This window comes from Rhea pennata, chromosome Z (genome assembly GCF_028389875.1).
Source record: "Rhea pennata isolate bPtePen1 chromosome Z, bPtePen1.pri, whole genome shotgun sequence".
Classification (NCBI taxonomy): domain Eukaryota; kingdom Metazoa; phylum Chordata; class Aves; order Rheiformes; family Rheidae; genus Rhea; species Rhea pennata.
The window spans coordinates 52,536,162-52,564,155 of NC_084702.1; the positions used below are offsets into that span (position 1 = coordinate 52,536,162).

Below are 27,994 nucleotides of genomic sequence, written 5' to 3' on the forward strand. Positions count from 1 at the left end.
GGGTGAAAATCCATGTTAACTAAAAAGAAAATGGAACAAAACATGGTTCCATGAGCCCTAAGTTAACTAAAATCTCCAAGCTCTGCCTAGCTCCCACCTGCAGCTTTCAGAAGGGGAAGGAAATGCAATATGTTCAGTGATCAACTCCCTGCTGAGGCAAAATTCACAACTCCTGCTGCTTTGGACAGGCAGAGAGTCCAGCAATGCCCCTCTTGCAGACTTTGGTGCAGTGATGTGTAAGATGCCTAGGAGGGGATTGAGATGCTAGTAGTTTACATCTATTTTAGTCCCTGACCACCACTATGCCCTGTTGTTGCATTCCATTAGATAATCTGAGGTCTTAAAAACAAAACCAAACCAAACCAAACCACAGACCATCTCCAGCATCTAGTCATTGATTATGTATAGAAGAGAAAGCAGCGGGCAGTTCATCACAGCTGAGTCTGCTTTTTAGCTTTTTCGGGGATCAGCACTGGAAAGGCAGTCATTCCTTGCCTGTCGGGTTTGAGGCAAACGGCATACTTTTGCGGCTGCAGATGCTACATAAACCGTTTTAGGTTTTAGGCCTTCAGCCCAAAAGCTGCCCCAGGTGGGTAAACGCCTGCAGCTTGGCGGATCAGCAGCCACCGTGTTACTTAGTCCAGGCTGTCACTGCTTTAAAATAAATGAAGAGATGAACAGATACGAAAAATTCTACAGCAGCGGCAGTACCGGAAAAGAAAGGCTTTATGTTCTTCTGACTGACTGTGTGTAAACTGAGACTCAGAATGAGGTAAGTTAGTTTTCAAAAAAAAAGTATAATTAAAACTTTCAGACTTCACAACTCTCATAAAAAGGATTATTACTTTGCTGAAAAATGATGGAGTTACTCTCACATCAAACCTTTTTCATTTATATCGATGATTGTTTTCTAATATTAATGATAAATGCTATCTAGGTAGCTTTTCGGTTTGGTGTAGTTACTTAGAAATTTTGTTTGCAAAAGGATGTGAAACTTTAACCCTTTAGAAATGATGATCCATTCCTGATCCAGGGAAGTCCATTTACTAGGGAAATAAACGTAGCTGAGCTTACCCATAAATACAATTCTCCTTTGCGGACAAATCTCTGTAGTTGATAGTTATATTACATACCTTTACTGAAGTTAAGTTTCAGTGTGTAGTTTATAATATTGTATCTATTGCTATCCTACTTATATCTATTCCACTTTATGCTCGTGTTGCTGAATCCTAATTTCCCTAATTAGTCTGTTCCTATTTTTATGCAATCCATTTTTACACATCCATAGTTTAAATGTTAAGCATATTAACATTTGCATATGCATATATACATAAGCATAATATAAAAAGTAACCATATTGTAATCCGCATAACCATGTTGTAATCAAAGCTAGAGAAAAGCAAATATTATCAGAAGAAATATTTCCCAGTATTCACTTGACTTTACAAGCAAGTATGTATCCTCACATCCCACAGTGTCCAAATATGATTCTTTTTCTGCAGGGTTTCTAAAAAGTACCGCTGCTGGATAGCTTCCATACAGCAAATTGTTTACAGATTTTACTTTGTTTACTACAACCTCTTCCTTTTCTGCTTTTCTTCTTATTATTCCTTCCCATCTATGAAAATAAAGTGAGTGATAGTGTCTTCTTGGATCCATCAGCGTCAATGCATGAAGAAGTCTTAGAAGTCCTTTATATTTTTCACAATATCTTTATTTTTTCCCTTAGGTGCAAAATTGAATAAGTGTTAATTTTTGTTCATTTTTTTTGACTTAGGAAGTTGTTTCCTTGATAAAAAAAGTGTCATTAGGAAAATCCTCAAAATTTAAATTCCTCTCCCAGAATGAATGATGTGGTCTACTCAGTGTCTTCTCATCTGTACTGAAGTCAATGACAGAACTCCCACTGAGTTCTCTGCAAATAAAATGAGGTGCAAATTATATGGGGTCCTTGAAAATCAATGCCTTAGTCTTAGGCATGCAAATATAACTGTTGGGAGTAAAATATTATCTAATTATGAAATGCAGCGTGTTTTTAGTCCCTTAACCTAAGAAGTTAAATCTCTCCAACACTAACTGTGTGTTGATTTAAAGATACAGTAGTAAGGTAATTCCGGTTTTTGATCCTGTTCATTCTTAATATTTAGTGACAGAGAATCCTAATTTCAGACACCATGATGTATTTTAAAGGTGGGGTTTGATTGCCGATGGAAAGCCTGATTGGCAGTCATCATGCATCCTAATGACATTTGTGTCACCTTTGCCTCCTGTACAAACTAGAGCAAGAAGAAGTCTCCAAAGAATTCACCAAGACAGTTTACTGGGTAGGGAGTGCCTAAGTTAGTCCATATGAAAAGTTGAGGAAAAGCATAAGACGCAAAAGAACCCCCCCAAAGAGCAAAAGGTCTCTCTAGACCATAGGGCCACCTGCGTGAAAGTCCCATCATATAGGGCAGGGATATGCAAAAGGTTCTTTCTTACAGCAGACAGGTCACTGCCCATGTGTAGCCTAAAGATAGGGCCCAGGGAAAAGCAGGTTGTGGTCTTGGATGTAATTAACGTTTTTTTTATGCATGGTAGAACATCTTCAAGAGAAGCCAGTAGTGAGAGTCCCAACGCATAGTTCCCAATAGAGCAGTGGCTGGGGCATTCTGTGGGGGATATGAATACTGTGTGAGTTCAAATTTGATCAGATAGGGAAGAAATCTGAATCATTCTCTTATGCATGCTAGTTCTGTTCGCTTAGACTTACACCTCCTGAAACCCTCAATTCAAGCTGCTCTATTTTCCAAGCTTCAGTTTATTCTTGATTTTGTCAGACACAAATGCATCCTTGCTGAAGAGATACCTCATTTAAGTGCACAGATTCCATCTTGTAGTGGGTTTTGTTTTGTATTACTTGAGATTAGATGCCCTTGTGCAAGACAAAAAGTTGAGAAATGCAGAAATTCCTCTGGTCTGTTAGTCCTGTTTAAGTTTTTAAGTAGCAGATCAGCATCCCTCAGTGCTACCAACATTGCAATTCCATGGCACATGTTTATCTGAAGGATTTCAATTCATACAAAATTTTGCATAGGGAAGCATAGATAAGTAAGCCATTAACATGTTTCCAAGGTAATATGAGTTTTTTTGTGTTATCACTGTAGACATAGAACTATCGTGAGTTTAAACTGAAATGTATAAATTTTTATACTGTAGCAGTTTTTGAGAAGTTATTATGGATAGATTGTTAACAAAAGATTTCTGTATAATTGCTGCTTTACTGAATCAAAATAATCAAACAACTTGTCTGTGGTAATTACATTGTAGTGCTTTTGTGTGCAGCTTTATCTGGAATTTCTTAATATGGATGTTGTCAGCAGAGTGGATTCTCCTGGTTTTCACTGAGAGCAGAGTTGTACTGTTTATGTACTACTGATAGATAACTTCACCTTTGCCCTTATAGTATATCGTTTTGTGAATAAATCTCTACATAACTGTAAGTGAAAGTTACTAAGTCAATCTATAATTTTCTAAATGTCTAAACATTTTTTAAGTAAGGTACGACGTTTTTATCCACAATAAACTAATATCTTTATTTATGCAAGTATTTTAAAAGTTCCATTCAGAAGAAACAGGAAAATGCTAAAAGACTTGGATTTTGGTGGCTGGATAGTATTGTTTAGTATGTCTAATCTCTGCTCTAAACAGCTGCAATAGAAAATCCACAGCTTTCTAGTGGCTTCGTTGACAATGTTTATTTTAAAGGATTTTCAGGGCATGGAGTATTATTTGTTAGTTTGTCAGCTTAAAAGAAACTATGCTTTTCTTGGCAATCCTGTAACAAACATTTTTCTTTCCAAGTAATATTAAACTGTGGGATAATTAGGTTTCCTACAGAATGCTGAGTAAAGAGCCTATAAACTATATTAAAAGGAGATGCCTTCTGAAATAGTAGCTTTTTTCAAGTGTAGTTTCTATTCCTAATTGAACTGCTGTACTTATTCATTATGTATGCAGTGTGTTTTCTTGGGGAGTCATTTTTTAAATAGGCTATTAACATGAATAACATAATGGATTCCTAACTAGATTTCACTAGCATTTTATTGCTAATTTCATAAGAACATAAAAAACATCATACTGGGTCAGATGCTTCAACAGTTTGTCTAACCTGCAATCCTGACTCTGACAGTGGCAATGATAAAAGAACAGGTGCTCTCTTGGCCAATTTCTTCCATTTTTTCTTCTTGTATCTTCTCCAGGTTCACAATTTTTATATTAGGAATATTATAGGATTGGAGGATACATCTTTGACTCTTCTCTTTAGTATCATCTATGGACCTATTGCATGTGAATTTATCTAATCTATTTTTGAACTTGCTGAACCTACCTCCAAAACTTCTTGTGGCAGGGCAGAGGGCTTCAGAAGCTCACTACCCACTCACTGTGCGGAGAAGTATAAGCTGATCTATGAATTTCAGTGAGTGCTCCCTAGTTTTAGTATTGTGGGATCTGATGAACAGTATGGTGTTCACCTTGTCTACCACCCCCATATTTCTATTAAGTTCAACCATACCCCTCTTCAGCCTTTCCAACTGAAAAGTCCTATTTTTTTACATTCTTTTCATAAGGTAGATGCTGTATCTATTTCATCATTTTAATCACCATTCTGTACACTTTCTCTAGCTCCACTCTGTCCTTCCAGAGATCGGAAGAGCACAGAGTACGATCATACACCTTCAAAATGGTAATCTGTCTTGTTCAAAGTGCCTAACTTTCTGTTGGCTTTTTGGCTGCTGCTGCCACATTGAGCTGATGATTTCAGAGAACTGTTGATGATGACTCTAAGATCTCTATTCAGAATTGTAATTGCCATTTCCAAGTTCAATTTAGGCTTTTTTCCTAGATATATTATCTTCCATTTGTGTACGCTGAAATTTATCTGCTACTCTTTTGGCGCTCACTCAGTTTTTTTATGTCTTTCTGGAATTTACCATCGGAGTGGCATTTGATCAAGCAAGCTGCCTTCAAACCTATTGATTTCTCCATTTACCCTGTTCTCCAAGTTACTGTTGAAGAAGCTGAGTAATACTGGTTCCAGTACTGATCCCAAGGGATGCCACTGCTAACACTTCATCTTCAAAACTTTCTGTTTTTTAATTAGATTTCAGTCTATAAAAGGACCTTTTCTTTAATCCAGTAGTGAAATATAGTGGCAATACTGAAACCTTCCCAATGATTTCTGAAAATCCAAGTATACTTTGTCCGCTGAATCCTCTTTATTCCTATGTTTATTGCTGTCATTAAGGAACTCCAAAGTGTGGGTGAGGCAGGATTGCCCTTTACAGAAGCCATGCTGACTCTTTTCCAACAGATTTTCTTTATCTGTTGGATACTTAGTGATCCTATTTTTAGCTGTAGACTCAGAAGCTTACAAAGTATAGAAGACACATCTTTCTGTAGTTCCCACAATGCACCCGAGAGCTTTTTTTGTAGATGAGTGGAGCATTGATTTATCAACATATCTCTGCAGTGACAGCCTCTGAATCTACCTTCTTCATCTGTGCAAAATTTCTAGAAGCACTGAGTAATGAAAACACATTAACACTAGAAAAAAAAACAAGTCATTATTAGGTGACAGAAGAACTCAAATCTTTTTGCTTGCCTTTTTTTTTTTAACTCCTCAGACTGCCAAAGAATTACCTAATTTTATTTTTATACTTTTTCCTCAGCATAAACCTTGTAGGTCAAGTAATAGACAAGACTGAATCTCACAACCTAACTATGACGTTATGAAGAGAGTATTTGGTAATGGAAGAACATAATAGTCGCTTAGCAGTAGTAGCACTATTGAGAAGTAGAACATAATATTCAATTTCTTTATATTTGATTAGTTCAGAAAGACATTGCTTGCACGTATGAAGTGTGTTGACCAATATGATAACAGAATAATGTGTTGATATCTGCTGAGATGCTACATAAGCACAAAAACATTTAATATGTTGGGGCATATCAGCAAATAGGTAGCAGTTCTTCCCATTACTGTCTGAAAAGATGTCTTCCATTGCATGGAACATAACTAATCAGGTCATTTTCGTGTCAGCTCCTAGAAATGTGAAGTTTAATATAACATCATTTGAAAAGTTTGCTTGTCTAGAAGTGTCTGTGTGCTCATTAACTGCTGATGATGCAAATTGGTAAAGATGTTGTCTTTGACATACACTATTTTATGTGGAGACATGAAACAAGATTAATCATATTCTTAACCGGAGTGCCAAGTAGCACACTAGCTACTAACGTATTTTGAATCATACTTCTGAAATAATAGCAATAATAACTAAGATGTTTGCAGGTCAAGAAAATCCATTTTGTTTTGTTTTAATTCTGTGAAGCAAGCTTATGGAGATAAATGCTTTGTGTGCTATTAACCAGATTTCAGAACAGAATGGCTCTATAAATACACTATGGCCAGGCAAAAATGTACTATTACGTTGTGTGGTTAAAAGTCACTGGGAAGTCATAACTCCTGTGACTTTACATTTTTATCTGCTATCTGAAACAGTAACTGTAACTAACGCTACGTGTACTGCAAGTCTACTGGAGTAGATTTTTATACTAGACTTCAGTCTAGTAAAGTGAGGTTTTGTAAATTCATTTCTATGGTTTTATTTCATGTTGTGATGGACTAGGAAGAGGTTTGTTATCGTGTCTTAGTGGAAGTACTGATTAATTTTAAATTCCTTCAGGGGAAACACAAATATTGATTTGATCTTACCCATGGGGTTAGTCTTCAAAACAACAATTAACATGAGTTGCTACAACCACTTTACTCAGTATCTCTCAAATCAAAACATTGGATTGTGCAAAAAGCACTTGAACTACAGAGAGTAAGTGAATAATTTGATTAGCTGCAGAATAATTAAAATAGTAACAGATAAAAAGTGTGAAGTTGAGCTTGTGGCCTGCAGCTGTATCCCCTCTACACTGTGCTCATCGTAACCATCAAAGTCCAAGCCATGCAATGCAGGTTGGATAGTCAAGTCTAAAGCATTGTTTCACGTGAGCTAGGGATTTTTAAGTATGGATAAAGATCCGATTAGCATCACCAGACTTATTGCTAATGTAGATGTTGCAGTATTCATCATCCCTTTGGGCAAACGATTTTTATATTCATATTAGGATTTTGAAGAGTTTTCTTGCTTAAAAAGTCAGTGTTTTGTACACAGTTCTTACACTGCTTGGATTCATTCCAGGTGAAAATCTATCTCTGTGTAGGAGGGACTATGAAGCTCTTGGGCTTTGCTTGTGTTTAAAAGTGATGGCTTAAGGGGTGGGATAAGAAGCAAGAGCTGCCAGTGAGGAAAAAGAAAAGAAGCTCTCATGATCCTGAGAGGAGATGAGATTGCATTAAGAATGTTCTTGACAAAAAGAAAAAAATAGAGGCTAGTTCATTCAAAAAAGGTATTTGTGGGAATATACCTACTGTATCTGTTATGTGCAGCTGTATTGAAACATTGCTCCTGTTAGTGCTCCTGGACTACTGAAGCCAAGCCATGAGACAGCTAGTCAGTCCTTCACAACAGGAATGTCAGAATACCTCCAAACAGTATGTTTACTTTGTGTGAATGTGACCAGAGTAAACTGAATATATATATAAAAAAAATAGTGTTTCTAGTAACTTAAGACTTTATCTCTTCTTCAGTCAGCCTGTACATTTACACATGTGGTCTACATACATATACACAGGGTCTTCTGGAAAATAAGTCTCTTTGACCAACAGTCAAACTTTACCTTCTCCTGAAAGTGAAGATATAATTGCTATCTTCAGAGGTAATGAAGAATTGAAAATTCTTCAAATTTGTTAAACATACTAATTACCTATGCAGCTAACAGCAAAAATTTAATTTCCTCTAGGAAATCAAACAGAATTTTTTTGTGTTCAGTGTAAGTTTGGCAGACTGTGAGTAACCGGGACTGAAATGTATTTGTGCTTAACTTTAGCCAAATAAATCTGAACAGCAAGCAGTTGTGCAAAGTGTTCTGATTAAGAGTGGCCTGCAGGCAGAGAAAGTACTAAATCAATGAGCAAATTATTTCTGATTATTATTTCATGTAGTATGATATACTACCAGACAAAGTGAGCTACTTTGGGCCAAATCCTCAGCTACTATAAATCAATATCAGTGAGAAGTCAACAGAACTGTGTCAGATTATTTCAACACAGGCTGGGGTCTGCTGTGTTGGTTTGACTTTGCAGGATTTAGCTGATGTGGAAAGGATCTGCAGTTACAAGTTTTGATATAATATAGACAGAGCAAGGGGTCACTTGATATTTCTCTGCAAATAGCTTTCTGAGGTTTCATGTGTGTATTTCAATATAAATTACTTAGTAATTGCATATACCAATTGTCACATCAACTTTTTAATTATTGTCTTTTTCAATAGAAAACCAAAAATCTGGCAAATTATTTGCTTGGTGTTATTCTAATCTCTTGTTTGGCATCTGTTTTTAAAAGACCTTTTTCCATAAAGTCCCATTACATTAACTATCTAATAAATGTCTTTACAGAAAAATGTGTCATTATATATATTTTAATGTGATCTCTTCTCAGTGTTTTTAAGACCTATCTGACTCATTTCACTTAACTTAGCCTCTTAAAATTAGGCACTAAGTGGAAGATAACAGTCTAGGCTTACTCCTTGGTCAGTAGAAACAAAAAAGATGGATCGCATCCATTTCAAACACCTACTTCAGAGATAGAATAATGAAAATCACGGGTTAGAGATGCCCAGTTCTTTTCACGGGTAACAGAAAGAGCCTAAACAACTAGCTCAGAATAGAGACCTAACTTTAAGGTGATTGAAGTTGGATGGGATGAATCTTATCCATTATTTTTGCATTGTTTAGTAAGCTATTTCTTAATATAAACAGTTTGGAATAGTATCCCTTTTATGGTGAAAAGAGATGTTGATAAAAAAAATAATGGGATAGAAAATCTCTATATCTACATGTTTGATTTATGTTTAAAATACTTCATAGAGTCACAGGTACGACGTTTCATTTTACTACAGAGCTATAGTAATGAAAGACTTCTTTTACTGCACATATTCAAAGATTACTTTGTGAATCTTTATTCTGAATCTCTTTAACCCTAATAAAAGTCTGTGACCTTTAAATTAATTCTGTATTTTAACATGGCTTCAAGCTCTGATTCTAAAAGCTGCTTTACAAGGATATGAGGTTATACCTACATCAAATGGCTTGCTGAAACAAGGTCTACATTCTGATATCTGAATTTACAGTTATTAGTAAGTCAGACATTTTATAGAAGAAGATGGAAACAGAAGCTGAGAGCTGCAGTTTCTGGATAGCTGGATTTAAATACCAATTGTTTACATGCAATTAATGTTCTTTCCTGTGGTTATATTTAGCATAACACTTCCCCATTATATTGTGTATTCGGCGTTAAATTGTATATTTAATTCTTTCCAAAGGATATGTTATATCACAATGTAGAATTAGTGCTTCTAGTAGTTTTTAAACAATTTCAATGAATATATCTTGTAACTAGTAACATTGTCATTTCTAGGAACTGTTGCTGTTCTTAAAAAAATAAAACAAAACACAAAGAAAGAGTGTATCTAGGCTGCAAAAGGAGATTTGCTATCTGAAAAGCACATATTCTTCTCAGTAGAGGGAAATGAACATTCTCGTTGTTAGGCTGGCTTGCAGAAATGCTAATTACACTGATGTTGTAATCCCATTGATTTCCACTGTAGGTCTGCCAGGAAAATGCAGACTTTCAGAGTAACTATATCTTATCTTTCCAGTTCTACTTGCAAGAGAAAGCTTTTTTTTTTTTTTTTTTTTTTTTCCCCCAAATATTTTTTCAAACTTTTTGGAACAGAAAAATTTTCCGATGTCATGAACTGCCTTTACATTAGCACTAGATAGTTAACACACACACACACACACACAAACACACACACACACTCTCTCTCTCTCTCTCTCTCTCTCTCACACACACGTGCATACACACACACCTGTGTGCATACATATACAAACACATGTTATCGTCATCTGATTCCTGTGACCAATTCAGAGACTCAGTTCAGATCTTCAAAACAATCCACAACTGGACTTGGTCCAAATCCAGATATTTCACTTCTACTGATGAGATTTAACAAAAGTTATAAAAGAAATCAATGAAAATTTCTGTGCAATTAACACTTGTGAAATTAGCATTTACATCAGCTGGGTTACTCCAGTAGAGAGGGAGAATATACACTTTTCCAGAACCTCATTTTACAGCATTAGTATGTAAATTTTTTGTCTTGCTCTTTCCTGGGAGTGCTGACAGCTTCTGGAAATAGTGGTATTACCAGTTTAAGACATATTCATCTATTCTATTTTTAAAATTTTTAGTTGTTCTGGTACTAATGTTGCCTTGCAACTCAAACAAGCATGTCCTCCAGAAGAACCTTGGTGAAGAGGGGAGGATATACTACAATATAGTGCATTTGCCATGGAAGTAAGTTATTTATATCTGGTACTTTTTTTCCACTCCGCAACACCTCCCTCTCCCCCAAGTACTGTAGTAAAGGCAGATCAAAGTAATAAGAAAACAAGGAAATCAAAAAGATGAAGCTGACTGAAGCCATCTGAAATCAGGCTGAAGTTCACAAAATACAGTTCCTGATTAGCAAAGTTCGTAACGTAACTGAGTTTTCTTTTCTTGTATTCTTTAAAGAAATATTTCTAGCAATACACAAGGGAGGAGGAGGTGCATGAATTGTACAGTATTCGGTAGAAAATAGAAAGGATTATTTTGAAATCCAGTTGGGTCCCTCATTTTGTTTTTACCCGCCTAAGTAAGTGATTGGTTGTGCTCTGTGCCGTGACCATTTACAGTGGCTGGACGTGCAGGGTATAACTGACAGATCCACAACCATGCAAACCACCCCAACCGCAGGGGCCCAAGTCCACGTTCACAAAATCTTGCACTTGGTAAATGGAACTTGGTACCATATATTCGTTCATGTCTTCTGTGTAACTATGATCACATATGAATTACTTTGTAGTGCAACTTGAAAGCTCCTGTGCATTTAACTCCTATGATAAGTAGTGGTTTAATTCTTGTGCAAAGTGTTTCAGTGTTACTCCATAATTTCTTTTTTATTCAGATCAACTTTAGCACTGCCTTAATGGCTCTGTGTTACGTAAAAATGGTTAATATTGCTATTCAAATTTGGCAAAATGTTATTTTTCACGTTTCCAACTTGCAATGTAAAAATCATTTCTCACAGATTAATACATTTCTATGTGAGAGATCAGCATGCTAGTTTGAAAAACTCCCTTAACTCCTTACTGCAATATAATTTAATCTTTGATTTTAAAAAAGTCATAGTTGCTCCTTGAAGATGAAAGTAACTTTAGTAACAGTGTAAACTCAGAGGAAGCACTTTGTGTTAGGCAGTTGCATGGCGTGTCTGTCCTTTCTCAGATCAGTGTAGAATGACCGTAGTTTTCTGCTGTTGCTGCAGATTGGCCATATGGTAGTTGGTTGTCAAGGCTCAGCTAACCATTTTCGGGATTCTGAGCTCGCTCCTGGCTTTCAGGAGTTGTGCCTGTCTTCTGCCAGTGTCCCCCATGGCCAGGACAGCCGTGTTCCTTCAAGCTTTGAGCTGTGCTGTGTGTTTGGCGTAGTAAATAGCGGCTATTTGGCACCTCAGGCTAGAAAACTGAATACTGAAAGGAGACAAGAGATGTGTTTTCAGACACACTAAAGGCTGTCGCAGAAGAGTACACTCTTGTCCCTCTTCGTATAATAAGGACAAGACACAGTAAATTGGCCATGTGGTAGTTGGTTGTTTTTTGAAAAAAGCATTTAACAAACATTTTTCAGGAATAGCATGGACATACTTGGCAAGTCTTGTCTTTAAGAAACTTTTCCAGATAATTGGAAGCCCTTATATTTTTTTTATGACAAGGATCCATAAACTGTGTGCTGCATTCCAGGAGTCCTCTTTCCAGGCTAGTTCCATTAAAAACATTTTGAACGTGCCTAAGAACATTATTAATAACATTAATGTTACTGAGTTCCACACAGAACATAGCAGAAGCATTCACTTCACGGATCATGAACACGCGGTGAAATGTTTTTTCTGGTTACAGTTTTGAAGATACGAGATTTTAGACTTATCCTTCTTTTTGAGCATAACAATAGTTATGCTTGGTGAAATGAAAGCTGACTGCCTGTGACAGAGATCTGAAGTGAATGCTTAGTGAATGAGTGTAAGAAAAGGATAAGCATAAAGTGGCGGTTCTCCCACTGTGTTTTTCCAGCTTCTAGCTGTCATCACTTTAAGGACTTCCTAGGTCAGTTGTGTCTTCGTTTAATTTTGTTAATTCCTGTTGAATAGATTGCTCTAAGCCTGCTGTATGTTGCAGTTCCCCAGGCATTAATTCCTGTGCTTTGAGTAGGGAATATCCTTTCTGTGCAAAGAGCAGAATACAGAAATCACCAAATGAGAACTAAGCAAATCAGTCCACGAATAACAACCTTCCATTTCAGACGCAACATTGTGTAAAATGGGCTAACCTGGTTTCACCAAGCTGCCATCTCCACAGGCTCCAGTCCTGTGCTGGAAGTGTCAACTTCTCAAAGCTATCTCAGTGTAGGAAATGGCTCAAACTGTCCATCAGAGGATTCTCACAAGAAGGAAAACTCCGTCTCCCAGCCACCCCTCTACAAAATCACTTTATGTAGTCTTTACAAGGAAGAAAATTAGAAACAGTAATTTTATCATTAGCGTTTCATAGCTTTGATACTCTACAGAAACCTTCATATTTTGTGTATACCTTCATGTGTCTTTAACAGCAGATCACTAAGTGATGGTCCATACCCATTGAACTAGCTCCTATAAAAACAAATCCACTGTTATCAAAAGAGACCTAACCTTGAAGGAACAAACTGGGCAAGGATGTGTGAGTGGCTGGGGGAATAAGATGGCTGGGGGAATAGGCTGATGTCTAGCTTGCGTGATGGGAAGCTTATGCATGTATCAGCATGAATTACTGAAATATCAGAGGTCATCTGTAATGCCGTTGTCAGGGTTTGTGTTCGGCACAATTACCGTGCTATGCTAAGCACAGCCAGAGTAATCTCGTTCCACAAAATGAGGTGCTTGGAGAAAGACAAGAGTACAGATGTCTAAAGCAGATTTGTTTTCTGCATGCCTTCAATTTTGCATCTGTTTGTTTTGATGACGTTACCTGGAGACAAACCAACAGAAGAAATGAAAGCAATATATTCATGCTGCAGAATCAGACATGCTTCTTCGTCAATAACAAGAAATCTTTTTCTTCTGTTTGCAGAGGCATAATCCTCACATTTACAAGCAATGTTTAAACCATTTGGAGGTTTTGCTTAATTTGTGGACTGAAATAAAATATAGAAGTCCACATTAAACACACTTGAGTAACGTGTTTACTTAGTGCTTTCTGCTTATTATTGCATCCCATTATGGTAATTCTTTTTTTTCTTAAAAATTTTTTATCCTTCATCTATTGATAGTGAGAATCACTGACTTGTTTCCCTCTTCTGTTTTACATTTGTAGAGTTATATGTGTGAACCAGAGTAAGCTTTTCTCTAGTTATCATCTTCTGTTTCTTTTTGCATAAACATTTTTGTTCTACTGGAGACATTTATTGTTGGAAGAGCCGAGGCGTCCCCATAACCTTGGCCTAGGAGTGAAATCTGGAATATTGATCATTCACTTTGTGGTAAAAACTGATATATTGCATTTCAGATATAGTTAAAGAAACCTTCAAAGCAGTTTTATCACTATGCCATCTTCACCTGAATTGGTGGGGGTTCTTAGGAGAAATGAAAAGATAACTGAATCTTTAACTTTTCAGGTGTTAGTGTTGACTTTTACCATCCTTCACTGGATCCATTCAGAGTTACGTAGCTTATTGGTTCGTATTGGTATTTGGGTCATCTTCATGAGCAGTGAAATGGGTGTTCTGAGCATTGGTTTATGTTTAGTGAGAGTAAGAGGAGCATCAGTAGTGCTTCATTTGGTGTACACCAGTTATCAGTGTAGGATTAAAAAAATGCTGTTTGAGTTAGTATTTTGTTATTAATGACATAAAAAGTAACAGCTCTCGGTGACAAAATCTTCCTCATGAATCTATAGCATGAAACTGTCATGCAAATTGTTGCTATTCTATTTTTTTTTTTTTACTTTCTTGCATCAAGTTACCTGTCATATCCCAGTGCATCAGCGTTAACCAATAAAAATGGTGTCTATCAATGACTGACACTGACCAGCATGAATTGTACAGGGTCGTTGTAGTGATACTATTACCCCCTTGGAGGCTCCAGCTTCCCAACTTGTCGTGATTTTTGTTAAATGAACTGTGAATTTAATAGAAATAGAGGTATAACAGCAATAAAATATAATACAGCATGTACCTGTTTTGCAAAAATGTGCATCTCCTATTTAAAAAACCCTTTATTTAACAATTTTTTTTTATTTAGCACATAAAAAATCTCCAAAAGCAGCAGCATCTTGTTTTCTCCATTGCTAGTAGTTGATAGCATATCGTATCTTGTAAGAACTAAAAGGAGTAATTGCTACTTTAGCCTGAAGAAAAGCATTTTTGTGTCTTAAATTGAAGATCTTACGCAGCAGCTTCTGTATTGCCAGTGCTTCACGGGTAAAAATATGTTTGATAGAACCAAAGGCTGCAAGTTTTCAGGCAAAGTAAATTTATTGGGAATTTAGAGAGTAATACCCCCATTATAGGTTTTGTAAGGAGAAGGCCTTTCCCACAATCTATTGGAGCACTTGGAAGAAGTTAATGAACCAATAGGGATAAAGAAATCTTATTTGCTGTGCTGTATTTAAATTCCCCCAAAATTTTTCAAGAATTTCCTTTCAACTGATGAAAGAAAATAAACTGGAAAAATATCTTCTAGTTAAAGAGGAAAAGGATGGATAAAATGGTTAGTTTTAACAACAGAAGGAGCTTACTTATAAAGTTCTAGCAAAATCTGTGCTGAAATCCTGACCGTTTAATATCCTTCCAGAAGCGTAAAGTAGCAAAATATTCTGATAAATTAGGAAATTTACTTATTGTTATTAAAATGGACCGAAGAGTTTAGAAAGATCTCAAAAAACTGATTGATTTAGCTATAAAGTAGCAGATTAAATTTACTGTTGTCAAACTCGAGGTAACACCACTCAAGAAAACAACCTTAATTACGTGTGCACAGGTGTCTCAGGTACGTCGCAGGAAGAGATAGCCTTGGGTTGGCTTCTTCAAGACCCAGCTGCCAGGCCTCTGCCCAGGAAGTTGCTTAATTGGTCAGCACTGCTATGGTCAAAAGGACTAGGATTATATTATAAATTCTGTGGTTTAGACTAGCAAGCATAATGCTTAATTCAAATTTCCTGTCTCACGAGAATGATCTGCGCTTCAGGGCACTGAATAAGGACAGTCCTCTAAAGGCAGATCTTAATAGTGCATACATACAGTTTGTTGTAAATCTAGTATTGGTTGGAAATGGCTATCCAGTCTCACGTTTCCTATGCATCTCATTTCGTTTTGCTTAGAATGAACACCAAAGTAGGAAGTATTACTAATATATTGTTTTTAATTCTTGTAAGTGGTAAATTTGGGGTTTAACTCAAATTAACAAGTGACAAATTGACAAGGCTAGAACTGCAATTAAAATAAGCTTGTACAGCGAAGTGCCTATTCCCTAAAGGTAGACATTTGTTTTGGATTTTAGGAGTAATCCTTCTAAAGCTAAGGAAGGCAAACACTTCTTACTGTATATAGTCATAAGTGACAGAGTATAGTAAGTGCTATACCTGGCAATTTAACTGCCTTTGATTTTCCTCTGAAAATGTAGAATTCCCCCCCACACACACACACCTTGGAAACATGTGTGGCCATTTTTAAGCCAAAAGGATTTATTCTGATTAGCTGAAAAGATTTCAGAAGCAGGGCTAAGATCTGAATAGATCTTTGATTGTTTAAATAACACTCGATAACACTGTGAAAAATAACACTTTTCCAACAGATGTGGATTTTTTTTAAATCCATCCTGTATTGTTTCTGCCTATGCTAGCGACAAAGACTGTTTTCTACTGGCGTTACTGTGCATCTGGGACAGCTGCAGGAGAGCGAGCTGTGTTTTGTTCCATCTTGTGCAGCATCAACAGAGTTATTAGCAAAGTGATGATTACAATGGCTTTATTGATGGGTGATACGTGACACAAAAAGCACTCGCTCTTTAGGTTTAGCTGAGCTTAAAGGACTGTTAAAAAAATGGATGAAATCACGGTATGGTGGGAGTTGGTCATAATTTCAATGGACCAAGATTTCATTTAGCATCTTCCTAAATAGCATCCCATCAGATAGTTTTCCTATCTGAGAAATAATATATTTGGAGCTCCACCAGTATGAGGGGTGTAGCTGCAGTTTTCAGAGCATGCACACATGCTTGTTCATGGCCCCATCACCAGCTTAGATTTGTTTTATATTTGTCTCATTTACTAGTGGCACACAGTACGCAGCGATTATGTTGCTAATGACTCCCAGCACTGCCTCCCTGCCTCAGCTTCTGTCGAAAGGAGCAAATTGCACTGGTCACTTTTTCTTCTCTGTATATTTTAATTAATGAAGAATTGAATTATATGTGACTTTATGACGATATAGTGTAAGGATTTCATAGCAGCACCATTTCAGAGTTTATTCTTTGGTAGTGCTAAAGGTGAAAGCACTGCCAAGCTTTGGAGAAAACCTTAAAAGTAAGCAAATGTCTGCTCCATTCTGTTGTGTTTAAAATTGCTAAAGTGCAGTTGACTACAAAATAGAAGATCTTCTGAACAACTGAGCAGATCAACTGCTACAGTAATTCCTGTAATAAGCTTGTCTTTATATTGTGCATCTGAATTGATTAGAGAAAGAAAACAAGTCATGTTTATTTGAAAGTGGCTGAGGGGGTTTAATAATAGGTAGCCTGCCAATCATTTGTATGTCATGAATTTTCAAAATTCTCCCTATTTGGATTACTCACAGTAATTGTTATAGTATTGTTCTTGTACCCTAACTGAGTGGCTTTGGAAATCAATGTGTGCAAAAATATCTTGAATTTACAAAAGGTCACATCTAACTATTTCAGATGAAAAAATAGTGATCAACATCATTCATAAAATTATGAACAACTGAACATTATGGTTACGTATATACTTTGTGTTTTGCTGATTAGATATGTAATGCCTTTATTTTTAATGTAACAACATTTCATATTTCAAAAGATGAATGCAGTAACAATTTGTAGTGTATTGACTAAGGGACTAATTGTTATGGCACAAGCAGCAATATGGAAACTTTGCAGTAATTACACAATTTCAATTTTGCTTTTAGCAACTACTTCAATATTTGTATATGGGAATCATTTTCTTAATGTTTGTATCCATAAAACTCAAACTCACAACTCTCAAGAGAAAGCAAACCAAAAGAAGTTACAAGCTTAGTCTATTTCTTTGATTTTATAATGGGAATAGTTATTTACAAGCAAAATTTTTGTAGTATTTACTCATTTCTACAAATAAAAAAATGCCACTCAGATGCCTCAAATCTCCTCTAATAACATATTTGGCACGTGATCTTTTGAATCTATTTATATGCTATTTATAAGTAAGTCACTAGTGACTCAGAAGTAATTGATAATTTCAGTTATATTTGTTTCTTTTCTTGTTTTCATTCATAGGATGCTCTGGCCCTCTAGGAATAGAAGGAGGAATTGTGTCAAACCAACAAATTACTGCGTCATCCACTCATCGAGCTCTTTTTGGACTCCAGAAATGGTATCCATACTATGCACGACTTAATAAGAAGGGTCTTGTAAATGCTTGGACTGCTGCAGAAAATGACAGATGGCCATGGATTCAGGTAACAGATGGAGTTGAGGAGAAAAGAAAAGAAATCTCCTTAATTCAATTGCCCCTAAAGAAAGTGATGAAGACAAGTGGTAAACTAATAGCTAGATTCTTATTCACTGTCATAAGTGTAGCCTAGACTAAAATGAACTATTTAGTTGCAAAAGAGTAATAATTTCAACTTTATAAATACATAGTTTTTTTTTTTTTTATTTGAGAAATGTATGCATATGTTCCACTGTAACTCTAAGAATTTATAGTCTTTTCAAGGAGGCTTTTCCCACAAGTGCTACATTTGCTCATTAGGTCTTTTGTGGCATTTAGGAGCAGTATCCCCTGTTGGATGTACTTCGACACACTCCTACAGCCTTCTTTGGGGCATAACTCTAGTCTGCTTTAATATGTTTTTTGCCATGCGATGGCCTGTGGAAATAGTTTATCCTCTCTGCTTAGCTGCTCAGGACGTGCATATACTTTAAGCAGTGTGTGCATCACTCTGGAAGTAACAGTAACTGTTTTATTTAAGGTTGAAATAGTTGTTAGTTCAACCATGTCTGTGGGGCTAAACATACTTTAGAGATAACAGAGGATGTTATCTCTAGATTCAAATGGCAATGTTCCCTTTGTGGGCTGGATTTCTCCAGGCCTAGCAAATGTTTTCAGAAAAAGTCACGAAGCAATGGAATGTGAAGTTCTGTGGCTGTATTTTAACGAAGATAATGTTCAACTAGTAATTTCTGCAGCTCTTTACTCTTATGCCATTTTCTTGTTATGAAGTATGGGCTGGTCTAAGCTTTAGCATGTATTAGTTAGCACAGGTGAAGATATATACTCGTGGGAAAAACTTGCACGCTAATCGATATGGTCAGTATGTGAAGGAGCCGCTGCTCCTTCGGGCTGAGCAGGAGGCTGTGGCATGGCCCGATCTCCTTCCCTCCCAGGCCCTGCCTCGGGCCACAGCAGCAGGCAGCTTCCCTTGAGGGGAAGGTGCCTAACAAAATGGCAGTTCTGCACGTCCCACCGCTACCGCTCGGGTGGGCTCAATAACTATCCCATTTCCTTGACTCGCTTAGAAAAAAAATGGTGTCTCATCTACGGGCACCGAGTAGGCTGAACTGCAAGGTCTTTATGTTCCTCGGTTGCATCAGACACAACCTTCTTGCCGTTACCCTTGTGTAGATAGCATAATTTCTGCTCACGTTTTGGTCTTCTTACTGACTATCAGTTATGATTTTTCTGAACAGTTCCCAAATGCTATGGAAAAATGTGTACAGGATTGCCTGTTCATTTTTCTTGTGTAGAAAGCAGGCGCAAAGCACTATTTGATAAAGTTTTCTAAAGCTAATGTGGTGAGAATATTGGTTTTTGTCACTTTTGAAAAATGTAGCCTGTGTTTCTGTTTGTTATTCACTGCAGGGTGAACACACAAAGGCCCTTCAATGTATCTTAAGTCATTTTTTTTTCCACGAAGACTAGAGGGGTTAGGAAGTTTATAAAATTTATACATTGAAAAAGAACTGGAATGAATAACGTTAAGGGATTTGAGCAGAATTATTTTCTCAGGAGTAGAAAGCTAATGTAACTTTAAAGGATAATGAAAAGCATTGGTGTTACAGTAGCTTTTTGGGCTGCTTTAGAGTGTGGATTTTATTAAATAATTTGGAGAAAAAAATCAGAAGTGTTTACCATTGGCACCCTAGGCATATTTTCACTAGCAGATGAACTGGAGGGGAACTATTAATGGTAGATTGCTTCCCTGTAAAGACACATACCCATCATCAGAGCACCTGTGAGATGACTCTGCATATTTCTACCCAAACTAGAGTTATGTTTGCCTTGGACTTTGTTCCCCAGGGAATTTATCCCTTTGACCTTCTCTAGAAAGAAGGTTCTCCATTGGACCAATGGAGAAAATGTTTCTAAACATCTCAACTGAAGACATCAGATTTGAAAAGTTCATTCTTTTTGGAATTAATCTGGGTAGTGCCAATCGTAATTTTGATATCAGTAAGATGTAAGGACGTTTTAGAAGATAATTAAGTGACATGATTAACGTATGCAAAGCACCTAGTATTGTCTTCCTTTTGCTTCTCATTCTTCTTTAAAAATAAGTTCATAGTTTACACAAAACTTACTGAGTAGTTTTTGGAGTTCAGAGAGAGAAAAACACTCTTTATTACTTAAAATCTTGAGGACTTTCTTTTCCCTCTTTTTGAAGACTTTTCACCTTGAAACAACTGAGACCAGAAAGTCTAAATCTGGCAGGGAAATGATGCTTGTCGGGAAGTGCTTCTGAGTGTTATGATTTGGTAGGGATACAGACCTTCACAAACTTGCTCCTTATGCACCGCATAGTAGTTCTCCACATCTCTACATCTATACTTGCTTATTCTTTAAGCACGGAATATACACTAAGAGAGGTACTGCCTGACCCTTATATGAGTGAATACCTTATGTTGAGAGAAAAAGAGCAGCAGAAGTCTCATATCTTATTTTTGCACAGCTTCTACAAAGGCCAGGAAGATACTTCTTAAACAATTGTGGAAGATTACAAAAAGTCAGTGTTCTCTGATTCTGTATTAGGTTTCTGGGTAGGTTCCTTCTGGTCCAGTGAAAGAAATGCTCCTTCTAATAGCCTGCTCTCAGTTCTACTTTATCATATTACCATCTTCTTCCTGGATTCAAATGCTTACCCTGCAGTTGGCATTTTCTTGGGAATCAGGACTGTTGACAAGGCAGAGAAGAGTCCGAGGGCCGTACAGTTAGCTGGCCTCAGTCACTTCTAATATGAAGGGTTTGTATGTGGAACCTTTTCTATGCTGATCTGACTGATGAAGCTACTGGACCAGAAGATGGCTTCTGAAAAAACTGTAAATGTTTGACAGAGATTAAGTGGAAAGTTATGAAACCAGAAACTCTATTTTTATGAAATGTGAATTAACATTTAGTTCAGTGAACCCAGACCAGTAGCCTGTTATTCTATTGTAGTTTCTAAAGCTAGACGAATTCTGAAGGAAGCTGTTCTATAATGGACAAAGCCCCCCAAAGTATAATTATGTACACGCCTGTAGCTATTTTTGCCTTGTTCCATCATTATCAATTTTATTTGTCACTTAATTTCTTTATTTATATGCAGCTTGGCAAATGAAAGACTTGAGTGTTTTGCTTATAACTCACTTGTAATGAGTGCAAGTTTTTTTCTCTAATCTTTCAGGTGTCTGACACACGTGAACTAATTAGTATGCAATTTCATTTTCCTGCATTCTCCCAATGAACTGAAAATTGAAATTGCCATTTTAAATTTACACTCTCAGCATGGAATTAGTAATGGCAGTACAATGCTTGTAATTGGCTTGTGATTTAAAGGGTCAGTGATCATGTTTTTGAAAGCAAATTGAACTCAGACTAAGTCATGTCTCCCTGTTAAAGTTCTGCTGACCTGTGTTTCTCCTCATAAGTTTTCACTGTGATAAAATACCATCTGTGTATGCTGTTTACTACTTTACTAGTGACATTAACTGTTAATGTTTCCAAATACAATGAGAAAAACCCCATGCTTCTATACAAGTTGCTCATGAGATCTGACTGAAATGGTCGTTGTGCCTGGTCCAATGATATCAGAGATTTCTTTTTAAGAGTGCACTAATTCCACTTACCCCTTTTCCTCTTTATTGCATGATTTATTTATTTATTCTTACTATGATCGAATTTTATGTCTACTCTTTCCTTGTCCCAGACCACACTGTTTTCATAGTTCATGTTTTCTTAAGGAAGTTTGGATCAGAATGGAGATGGCCATGGGCAGGTTTGTTGTTTGTGTTCTCTGTCCACCATATCCAAAGGTTTTTTAGATACTTCAAGGGAAATGGATTCAGTCCTAAATTAGGATTCTGACTTTCTCTTATAGCTATTTTCAGTCATTTCTCTTTCCCTTTCCAGTCATATTTTCTCTCTGTCATTCTCCTTTCCACTTACCTCTCTGCAGTGTTCTGCCTTCCTGTGATAGAATGATAATGTTTTAAGAATCACTGTTAATCTCTAACATAAACTAGCTAACAGCCTAAATCTGACTCCTCTGTAGTGATTTTTAACCTAGAAATCCATGCCTATGCCTTACATTTCTTATTTATTCTTTCCCAGTTTCTTCATCCAAACATTATATTTCTTAGCTCATTTTTCTTCTCATCATGGCTAATTTCCCCCATCTCTTCCACAGACTATTATTCTTTCTTATACCTCCGCAGTTGTTATTACTCCTGTAGTACACAAAGACCTCAGCCATGGCAGAGATGCTAAAAACTGGAATGTCATAAAGAGTAATGTAAAATAAGACTGAATAATTTGATATAACTGAGGCTGCCTGACAGCAATGAAGTGATCAGTCTCACAGTTAAGATGCATTAGTAACTTTGGCAGAAGGATGCATCTGGAGGAACCATGGGAAGGGTGGGAGAAGGAAGGCAGATGAATTTTGTTCCAGAACATGCAAGTCTGTTTCTTTACACTTTTGGAGTAAAAGTGGCCTTTTTTTCTGTCTCTAAATAGTAAATTATTTAGTAGCCTCACAGTAGACTCTTGGTCCTTAGAACATCCTTCCTGTATCTTTATTTGCCCAAGAATGGTAAGACGTACACCACTTATGTCTGGGAGCCTGGAGTGGAGAAGTAGCTCACAACAGAGCTTCAGTGGCTCCTGCTGCTGTGCTGCAGGACAGGCTGGGCTGGGTTAGATGGTAAATGTGCCAGGGAGGCCTGAGAATGTCTGCCACAGAAATCCTTACTGTTTGGCTTTTTCTTGCAGCAATGAGTTCAGTTTACCTAAACGTCCCTTCACCCGCGTGATCCAATCATGTGTCATAGGATTATGTAGAAGTTATCCCTGAATTCTCTGCAAGCCCCATGTGCTCTATAACCTCAGACTGACTGCTCCTAGCGCCCGTAAGTCAGAGTAAACCTAGTCTAAATTCAAGGCTGGATTGCACGTTAAGGTGAGAGAACTGCAGAGAAGGGGGGAGATATATATGTTTGTCTGAGCACAAGGTGAGAAGATGGGTAAAGGCATACAAAAAGTAGAGGGCAAAAGGTGTCATATTTAAGACTAAACAGCAAAAATCGGGGTGTACCCGGAAGGTTGTTACAAAACAGATATTTCAGAACATTACACAGCAAAGATTGGCACAGATTGGCAAAGATGATGTTTTGAGTCAGGAGATACTGGGTAGCTTTTAAGGGTCCTGGTCTTAGATTTGGCCATTTGATTATGCAAGGAGTGGAAAGCCTGCTGGCTCCTGTGTAATTGCTGCTTTTGCACCATGACTTAACTAACGTATATGAGAACAAGAGATCCCTTAATTTCTGTGAAGCGTATTCCTGTGAGGAATATGCCGTATAATGGCAGTGCTTTGGGGTCTTTTAGGTATGAAAATTGTTTTTACAAGGTCCATATTAATCCACAGTCACTACAAGCAGATTCGGAATACCTGAAATCTAGAGAATTAACTATTTAGTGTCTCATACTGCTTTCTGAGAAGAGTGATTAAACACTTGAATTGTTACTGCAGACTATTGTACATAAATGTGTTACTAAATAGAAAAATAAGGAAAATACTTACTTATCCATCATTAAAATAGCAGGAACTGTGTCTCCAGAGACATCAGCACGGTTACCAATTTACTAGTAAATGAAATATTCAAATATTTAATTTTATTATTATGAAAGTCATTTTTTACATCAGTGTCTCCCATACCACCTGCAGTTTTAGTCCCACTCCTGGCTCTAAGCCCCACTTCTTTCGGTCTTGTAGTACCTAATACTAGCATAATTAATTGTGTGTCACTACTGTGACATATGAAAAATGTACTTATAATAAAGACTTTCCAAGTTCATCATTTATCCCCAGGCAGCAAAAAATTATGAAGTTCCCCCCCGCCACCCTCCAAAAAAGCAAGCAGGAAAAAAATTAGTAACTTCAACATAAAGAACTTCCAAAGGACAAGCATGTACCAACTGATAATTATTTGCTAATAAAATGATAAAACCCAAAATACACAAAGGTCTTGCAGAACATTCATTCAAACATCTGTTAGTAAGAGCGCTAAGCAAACTGCCATCTGTCAAACCATTCATTTTGTCAAAGTTCATTTCCTCATTCATGAGTAGTGTAGCATCAGTTTCCAAAAAATACCTATCATCATAGATTAAACATTTAATATTACTTAATATAGCTGTCAAATGTGGCCAAGTGAATCTTATTAAATACAATCTCAGAGTCATGATCTAAGGTGTCTTGAACTATAGAGGAAGATTTACCCAGTTAGCTAAGTGTTAAAAAATCTGTTAAAGCTCTTCATTTTTGGTCAATATTCCAAAATTTAACTTAATATTATACCAGGATTTCTTTGAGGAATATGGACAATATGGACAATAGGTCGTTAGCACCAGAAAGTCCTTGGCAGGGGAGAACAATGTGCAATGGCATTTTGTCAAAACTCTTCCATGTAGGACCTCTGAACAGCAGCAGTTAAAGCAGATACTCAAGAGATCAATGTCTGTCAGAGAGTCACTGGCTTCAGTGAACCCAATACCGATGTCAGTCACCTGTGGATCTCTGTCACTGTCTCTATATTTAGCCTTCAGGATAAAAAATTTAATTTATGTACCCAAAGTAGACCAGAAAACAAAAGGGCTGTAATCATCCAGACACTCCCCTGTGTCCCATTCCTCAGCATCTATTTGATACCATCTTGTATTTCCCAGTGTCATTCTTCATACACACAGACACCCACACAGAAACATATTCAAACAACTTCAGATTGAGGTGGCAGATACACAAAAGCAGTCAGTTCAACGTTAGGATTCCTATGGCAACAGAAACTTCGTTCTCTTAAGAACACCATAGGTAACATAGTCTGTCAGCCCGCATGCCAGCTTTCTTTAATAGCTCTGTGTAATATGGCTGAATGATTGAAATACAGGTATTTTTAAATGTATTGTTTTATGCATCTACAATACTAACTACTTTGAATGGCTTTCCACGTTTACCATCTTAAAAGTAATTGATGCAGCAAAGGTCTGCGGTGGCACACTGATATGAACAAGTATATGTCTCTGGTTTCCCACTCCAGTAGTAAGTTTCTTGTAAGGACACCCTGACGTGGTGGCTCACTGACTTCAGTGGAACAACGACTGGGTGAGCATAGTAGTCTTCCTGTGGGGAGGATGGGGTCTAAATAAGATGACGTTATGATAGTGTTACAGGCACAGAATTCATTTTTATGTCTTAAGCACTCACTTTCAAAATCAGTAAAGCAAACAATCCTCACTTATGGTTAGACTTCTGCTAGTTTTGAATTCTAGAAAAGAACTGTTTCAAGTTCTCTCATTACAACTAAGATCTAGGAGATCTAGGATATGAAATCAAAAAAAAAAAAAAAGAGGAGAAAAATTACATACAAATATATTTTAAAATTTTGCATTGTACAGAGGTGTATATACACACTTACCTATGCATAGATAGACCTAGAGCAGTGCGTAGTAAATATTCATATGTGTGTAGATAGGTCACAGGGTTGTACAGCATGAGCACTGCCTTTACTAAGGTATAAGCAGAGCCTCGATAAGCTCTAGCTGTGGAGAAGCACATAGTCCCTGACGGCTATTCAGTATTTTTCTGATATTTTAGAGATGGTGGAGAGAAAGTACTGATGGAGAAAAACTCTTCTGGTAATTACAGGTATGTGCTTGTCATTTCAAAGGTCTTCTAATTTCAGCAGAACCTTATATACTGGAAAATCAATTCTGTGGACTGAAAAATATGAGTGTGTTTTACTCTTGCAATGTTTTAATCTTGCTATTCCATGAGTGGTTAAGATAAAGAGACATCTTTCAAACCTGAGGCTTTTGCTGAGACTTTTCAGATTCAGGGTTTTTTTCTTTGTCTTTTACTGAACCAGTGGCATTTAACTTTTTTTTTGTATCTATTGTCTGTCAGCCTTTGTGGAAAGGCTCCACAGCTTTAGTGGAAAGTGGTTTTTCAGGAAAGCTGCAGAGCCTATTAAAACAATTGGAAAGTCTTTGTGTTTTCCTGATCATCAGGACTTTTGTGTGTAACTTTTTGTATTACAAAAGACCTTGAAAGTTCTCAGCTCTTGTTCTTTCAAAGTATTTTGAAGAAAAATAAATTTTAAAAAAGCTAAACTCAGTTGTCAGAAATTCCTTTCATACTCATTCTAGGTCCCAGGATCTGAAGTGTAATTACACTTTTTTTTTTCCCTCAGAAGACAAGTACTGACTAATCTACCCCTTCCACTCCACTTCTATCTAAAACCTTGGCCTGTCTCTTTGTACAAACAATTTCACAGCAACTAGCAGATTATTCTCAAGGATAACAAGGAGTGAGGAAGATTGCTATTACTTACTCCTATTTCCGCATTTGTATTTCTCCCATAAATTGTCATGAGGTCAACAGACAGTGTAACAGTTATTATTTACTAGTATTGCCAGATCAATCAGAAGTCCTAGTTGCAACTCAAACTGCAGTGTGCTTTGGGTTTTGAATAAACAGAGAACTAAAAAGATTCTGCACTAAATCAATGTGAAATGTGAAATACTTGCCAGATACAGGGGAAGAGCAAAAAAGACTGGTAATTTGATAAAGATGATAGGCATCATAAAGCTACCTGGATATGATTGTCAGGCTCATTGATAAAGAAAATTTCAAGAATTTATGTACTGCTTATGATTTTCTTGACTAAGGAAGAAAAACAGTAAAGGTATGTGTTTTACCTGTCTTATGAAAATTGAAATAAGGCATTTTTTTGGAACTGAAAATGGTATTTCATTATTGGCTGAGGAAGTGTAACTGAGGTGTGATAGTCTGAGAAGTGGTAAATAAGTAGCTTCAGTTTCCTTATGAAGGGAATGTGCATCTTGGAAAGAAACGCAAGTATAGATCCCACAACTCAAAAGAATCTCATATATGTCCCCTGCCATTCCAATTTTGGCTTCAGCTACCATCTTCAACTACCCTATGGATAGGGTTCAATTCTAATTTTAGTTTTAATATTCAAAACTAGTGAAGAAATAGTCTTAATCTGTTATTTTCCAGCACATTTCCTTCTAACTCAATATTTCTTGGCCTGGCAAGCTATATCAGACCTAAGCAAAATCTGCTGAAGTCTGTGTAGGAATTCTTCTCAGTTATCCTTGGTCAGCTTCAGGTCAGATCTTATTTATTATCATAGCTTTTACTAGAGGATAACTACCAAAGTGCCTTAAAAACAAGTGGAGAGAATGCAATAGAAAGTAGCTGTGGTCTTTGTCATGGGCACATCAATAACAATTTTTCCCTGAATAGATTTTGTTGGTGGTTTGGTATTTTACCTTCTGAATTTTTTTCGGTTCCCTGAAGATGAGAATTTTCTCGTTACTAGCCTTTGTAGGATTAAACCAGAAGCACATGTTCGTTTCTGTGACCTTAGTCTGTCATCCTATCTACTAGCCTCTGCCAATCCGATCAAACCTATTTTACCTGGGGAAATAATATTGCTGTTTCCTCTGACAGTTATTTTTATTTGCACGTTCTTTAATCGATGCTTTAGGAAGTTTTCTAGATGTTTTGGGGAAATTCTTTTTTAGAGGCGCTAGCATGCCAAAGGCAGGAAGAGGAGTCACAAGTTGAAGGTGTATGAAGGGATTAATAATAACAATAAAATACTCTAGTGTTTCTTAGCTAAACTTAAATTGCAGGTAGTTGATAACCATTTAATCAATACTTTGCAAATGAGATGAAATTTTACTGGGCTGCAGAATTCTGAACAATGTGAGACTGATTATGAGCCTCTTTTTGAGATGACAGTCTAAACATGCCAGTAGTTGAATAATTCATATCATCTAGTTAATGACATTCATAACAACTACCTTTGGGACTAAAATAATGACTTAATAATAAGAAGAAACAGACCAAGCAAGTTTTAGTCTGTCTAATTATGTAAGCTCTCTGAGGCATAAAGTGAGAGTTCTCAACAAAAGCCAGATGAAGTGAGTGCTTTTTGT

General features: G+C 36.7%; 1 protein-coding gene across 3 annotated transcripts in view; it reads left to right on the forward strand.

Moving 5' to 3' along the window:
• The window catches only part of EDIL3 (EGF like repeats and discoidin domains 3), a 250,526-nt gene that overhangs the window by 154,598 nt on the left and 67,934 nt on the right, over window positions 1-27,994 (forward strand). For all 3 annotated transcript variants that reach the window (XM_062599401.1, XM_062599399.1, XM_062599400.1), the window contains one exon: window positions 17,773-17,954. In XM_062599401.1, coding sequence (XP_062455385.1) covers window positions 17,773-17,954 — 182 coding nt within the window. The remainder of the gene's footprint in view (window positions 1-17,772; window positions 17,955-27,994) is intronic.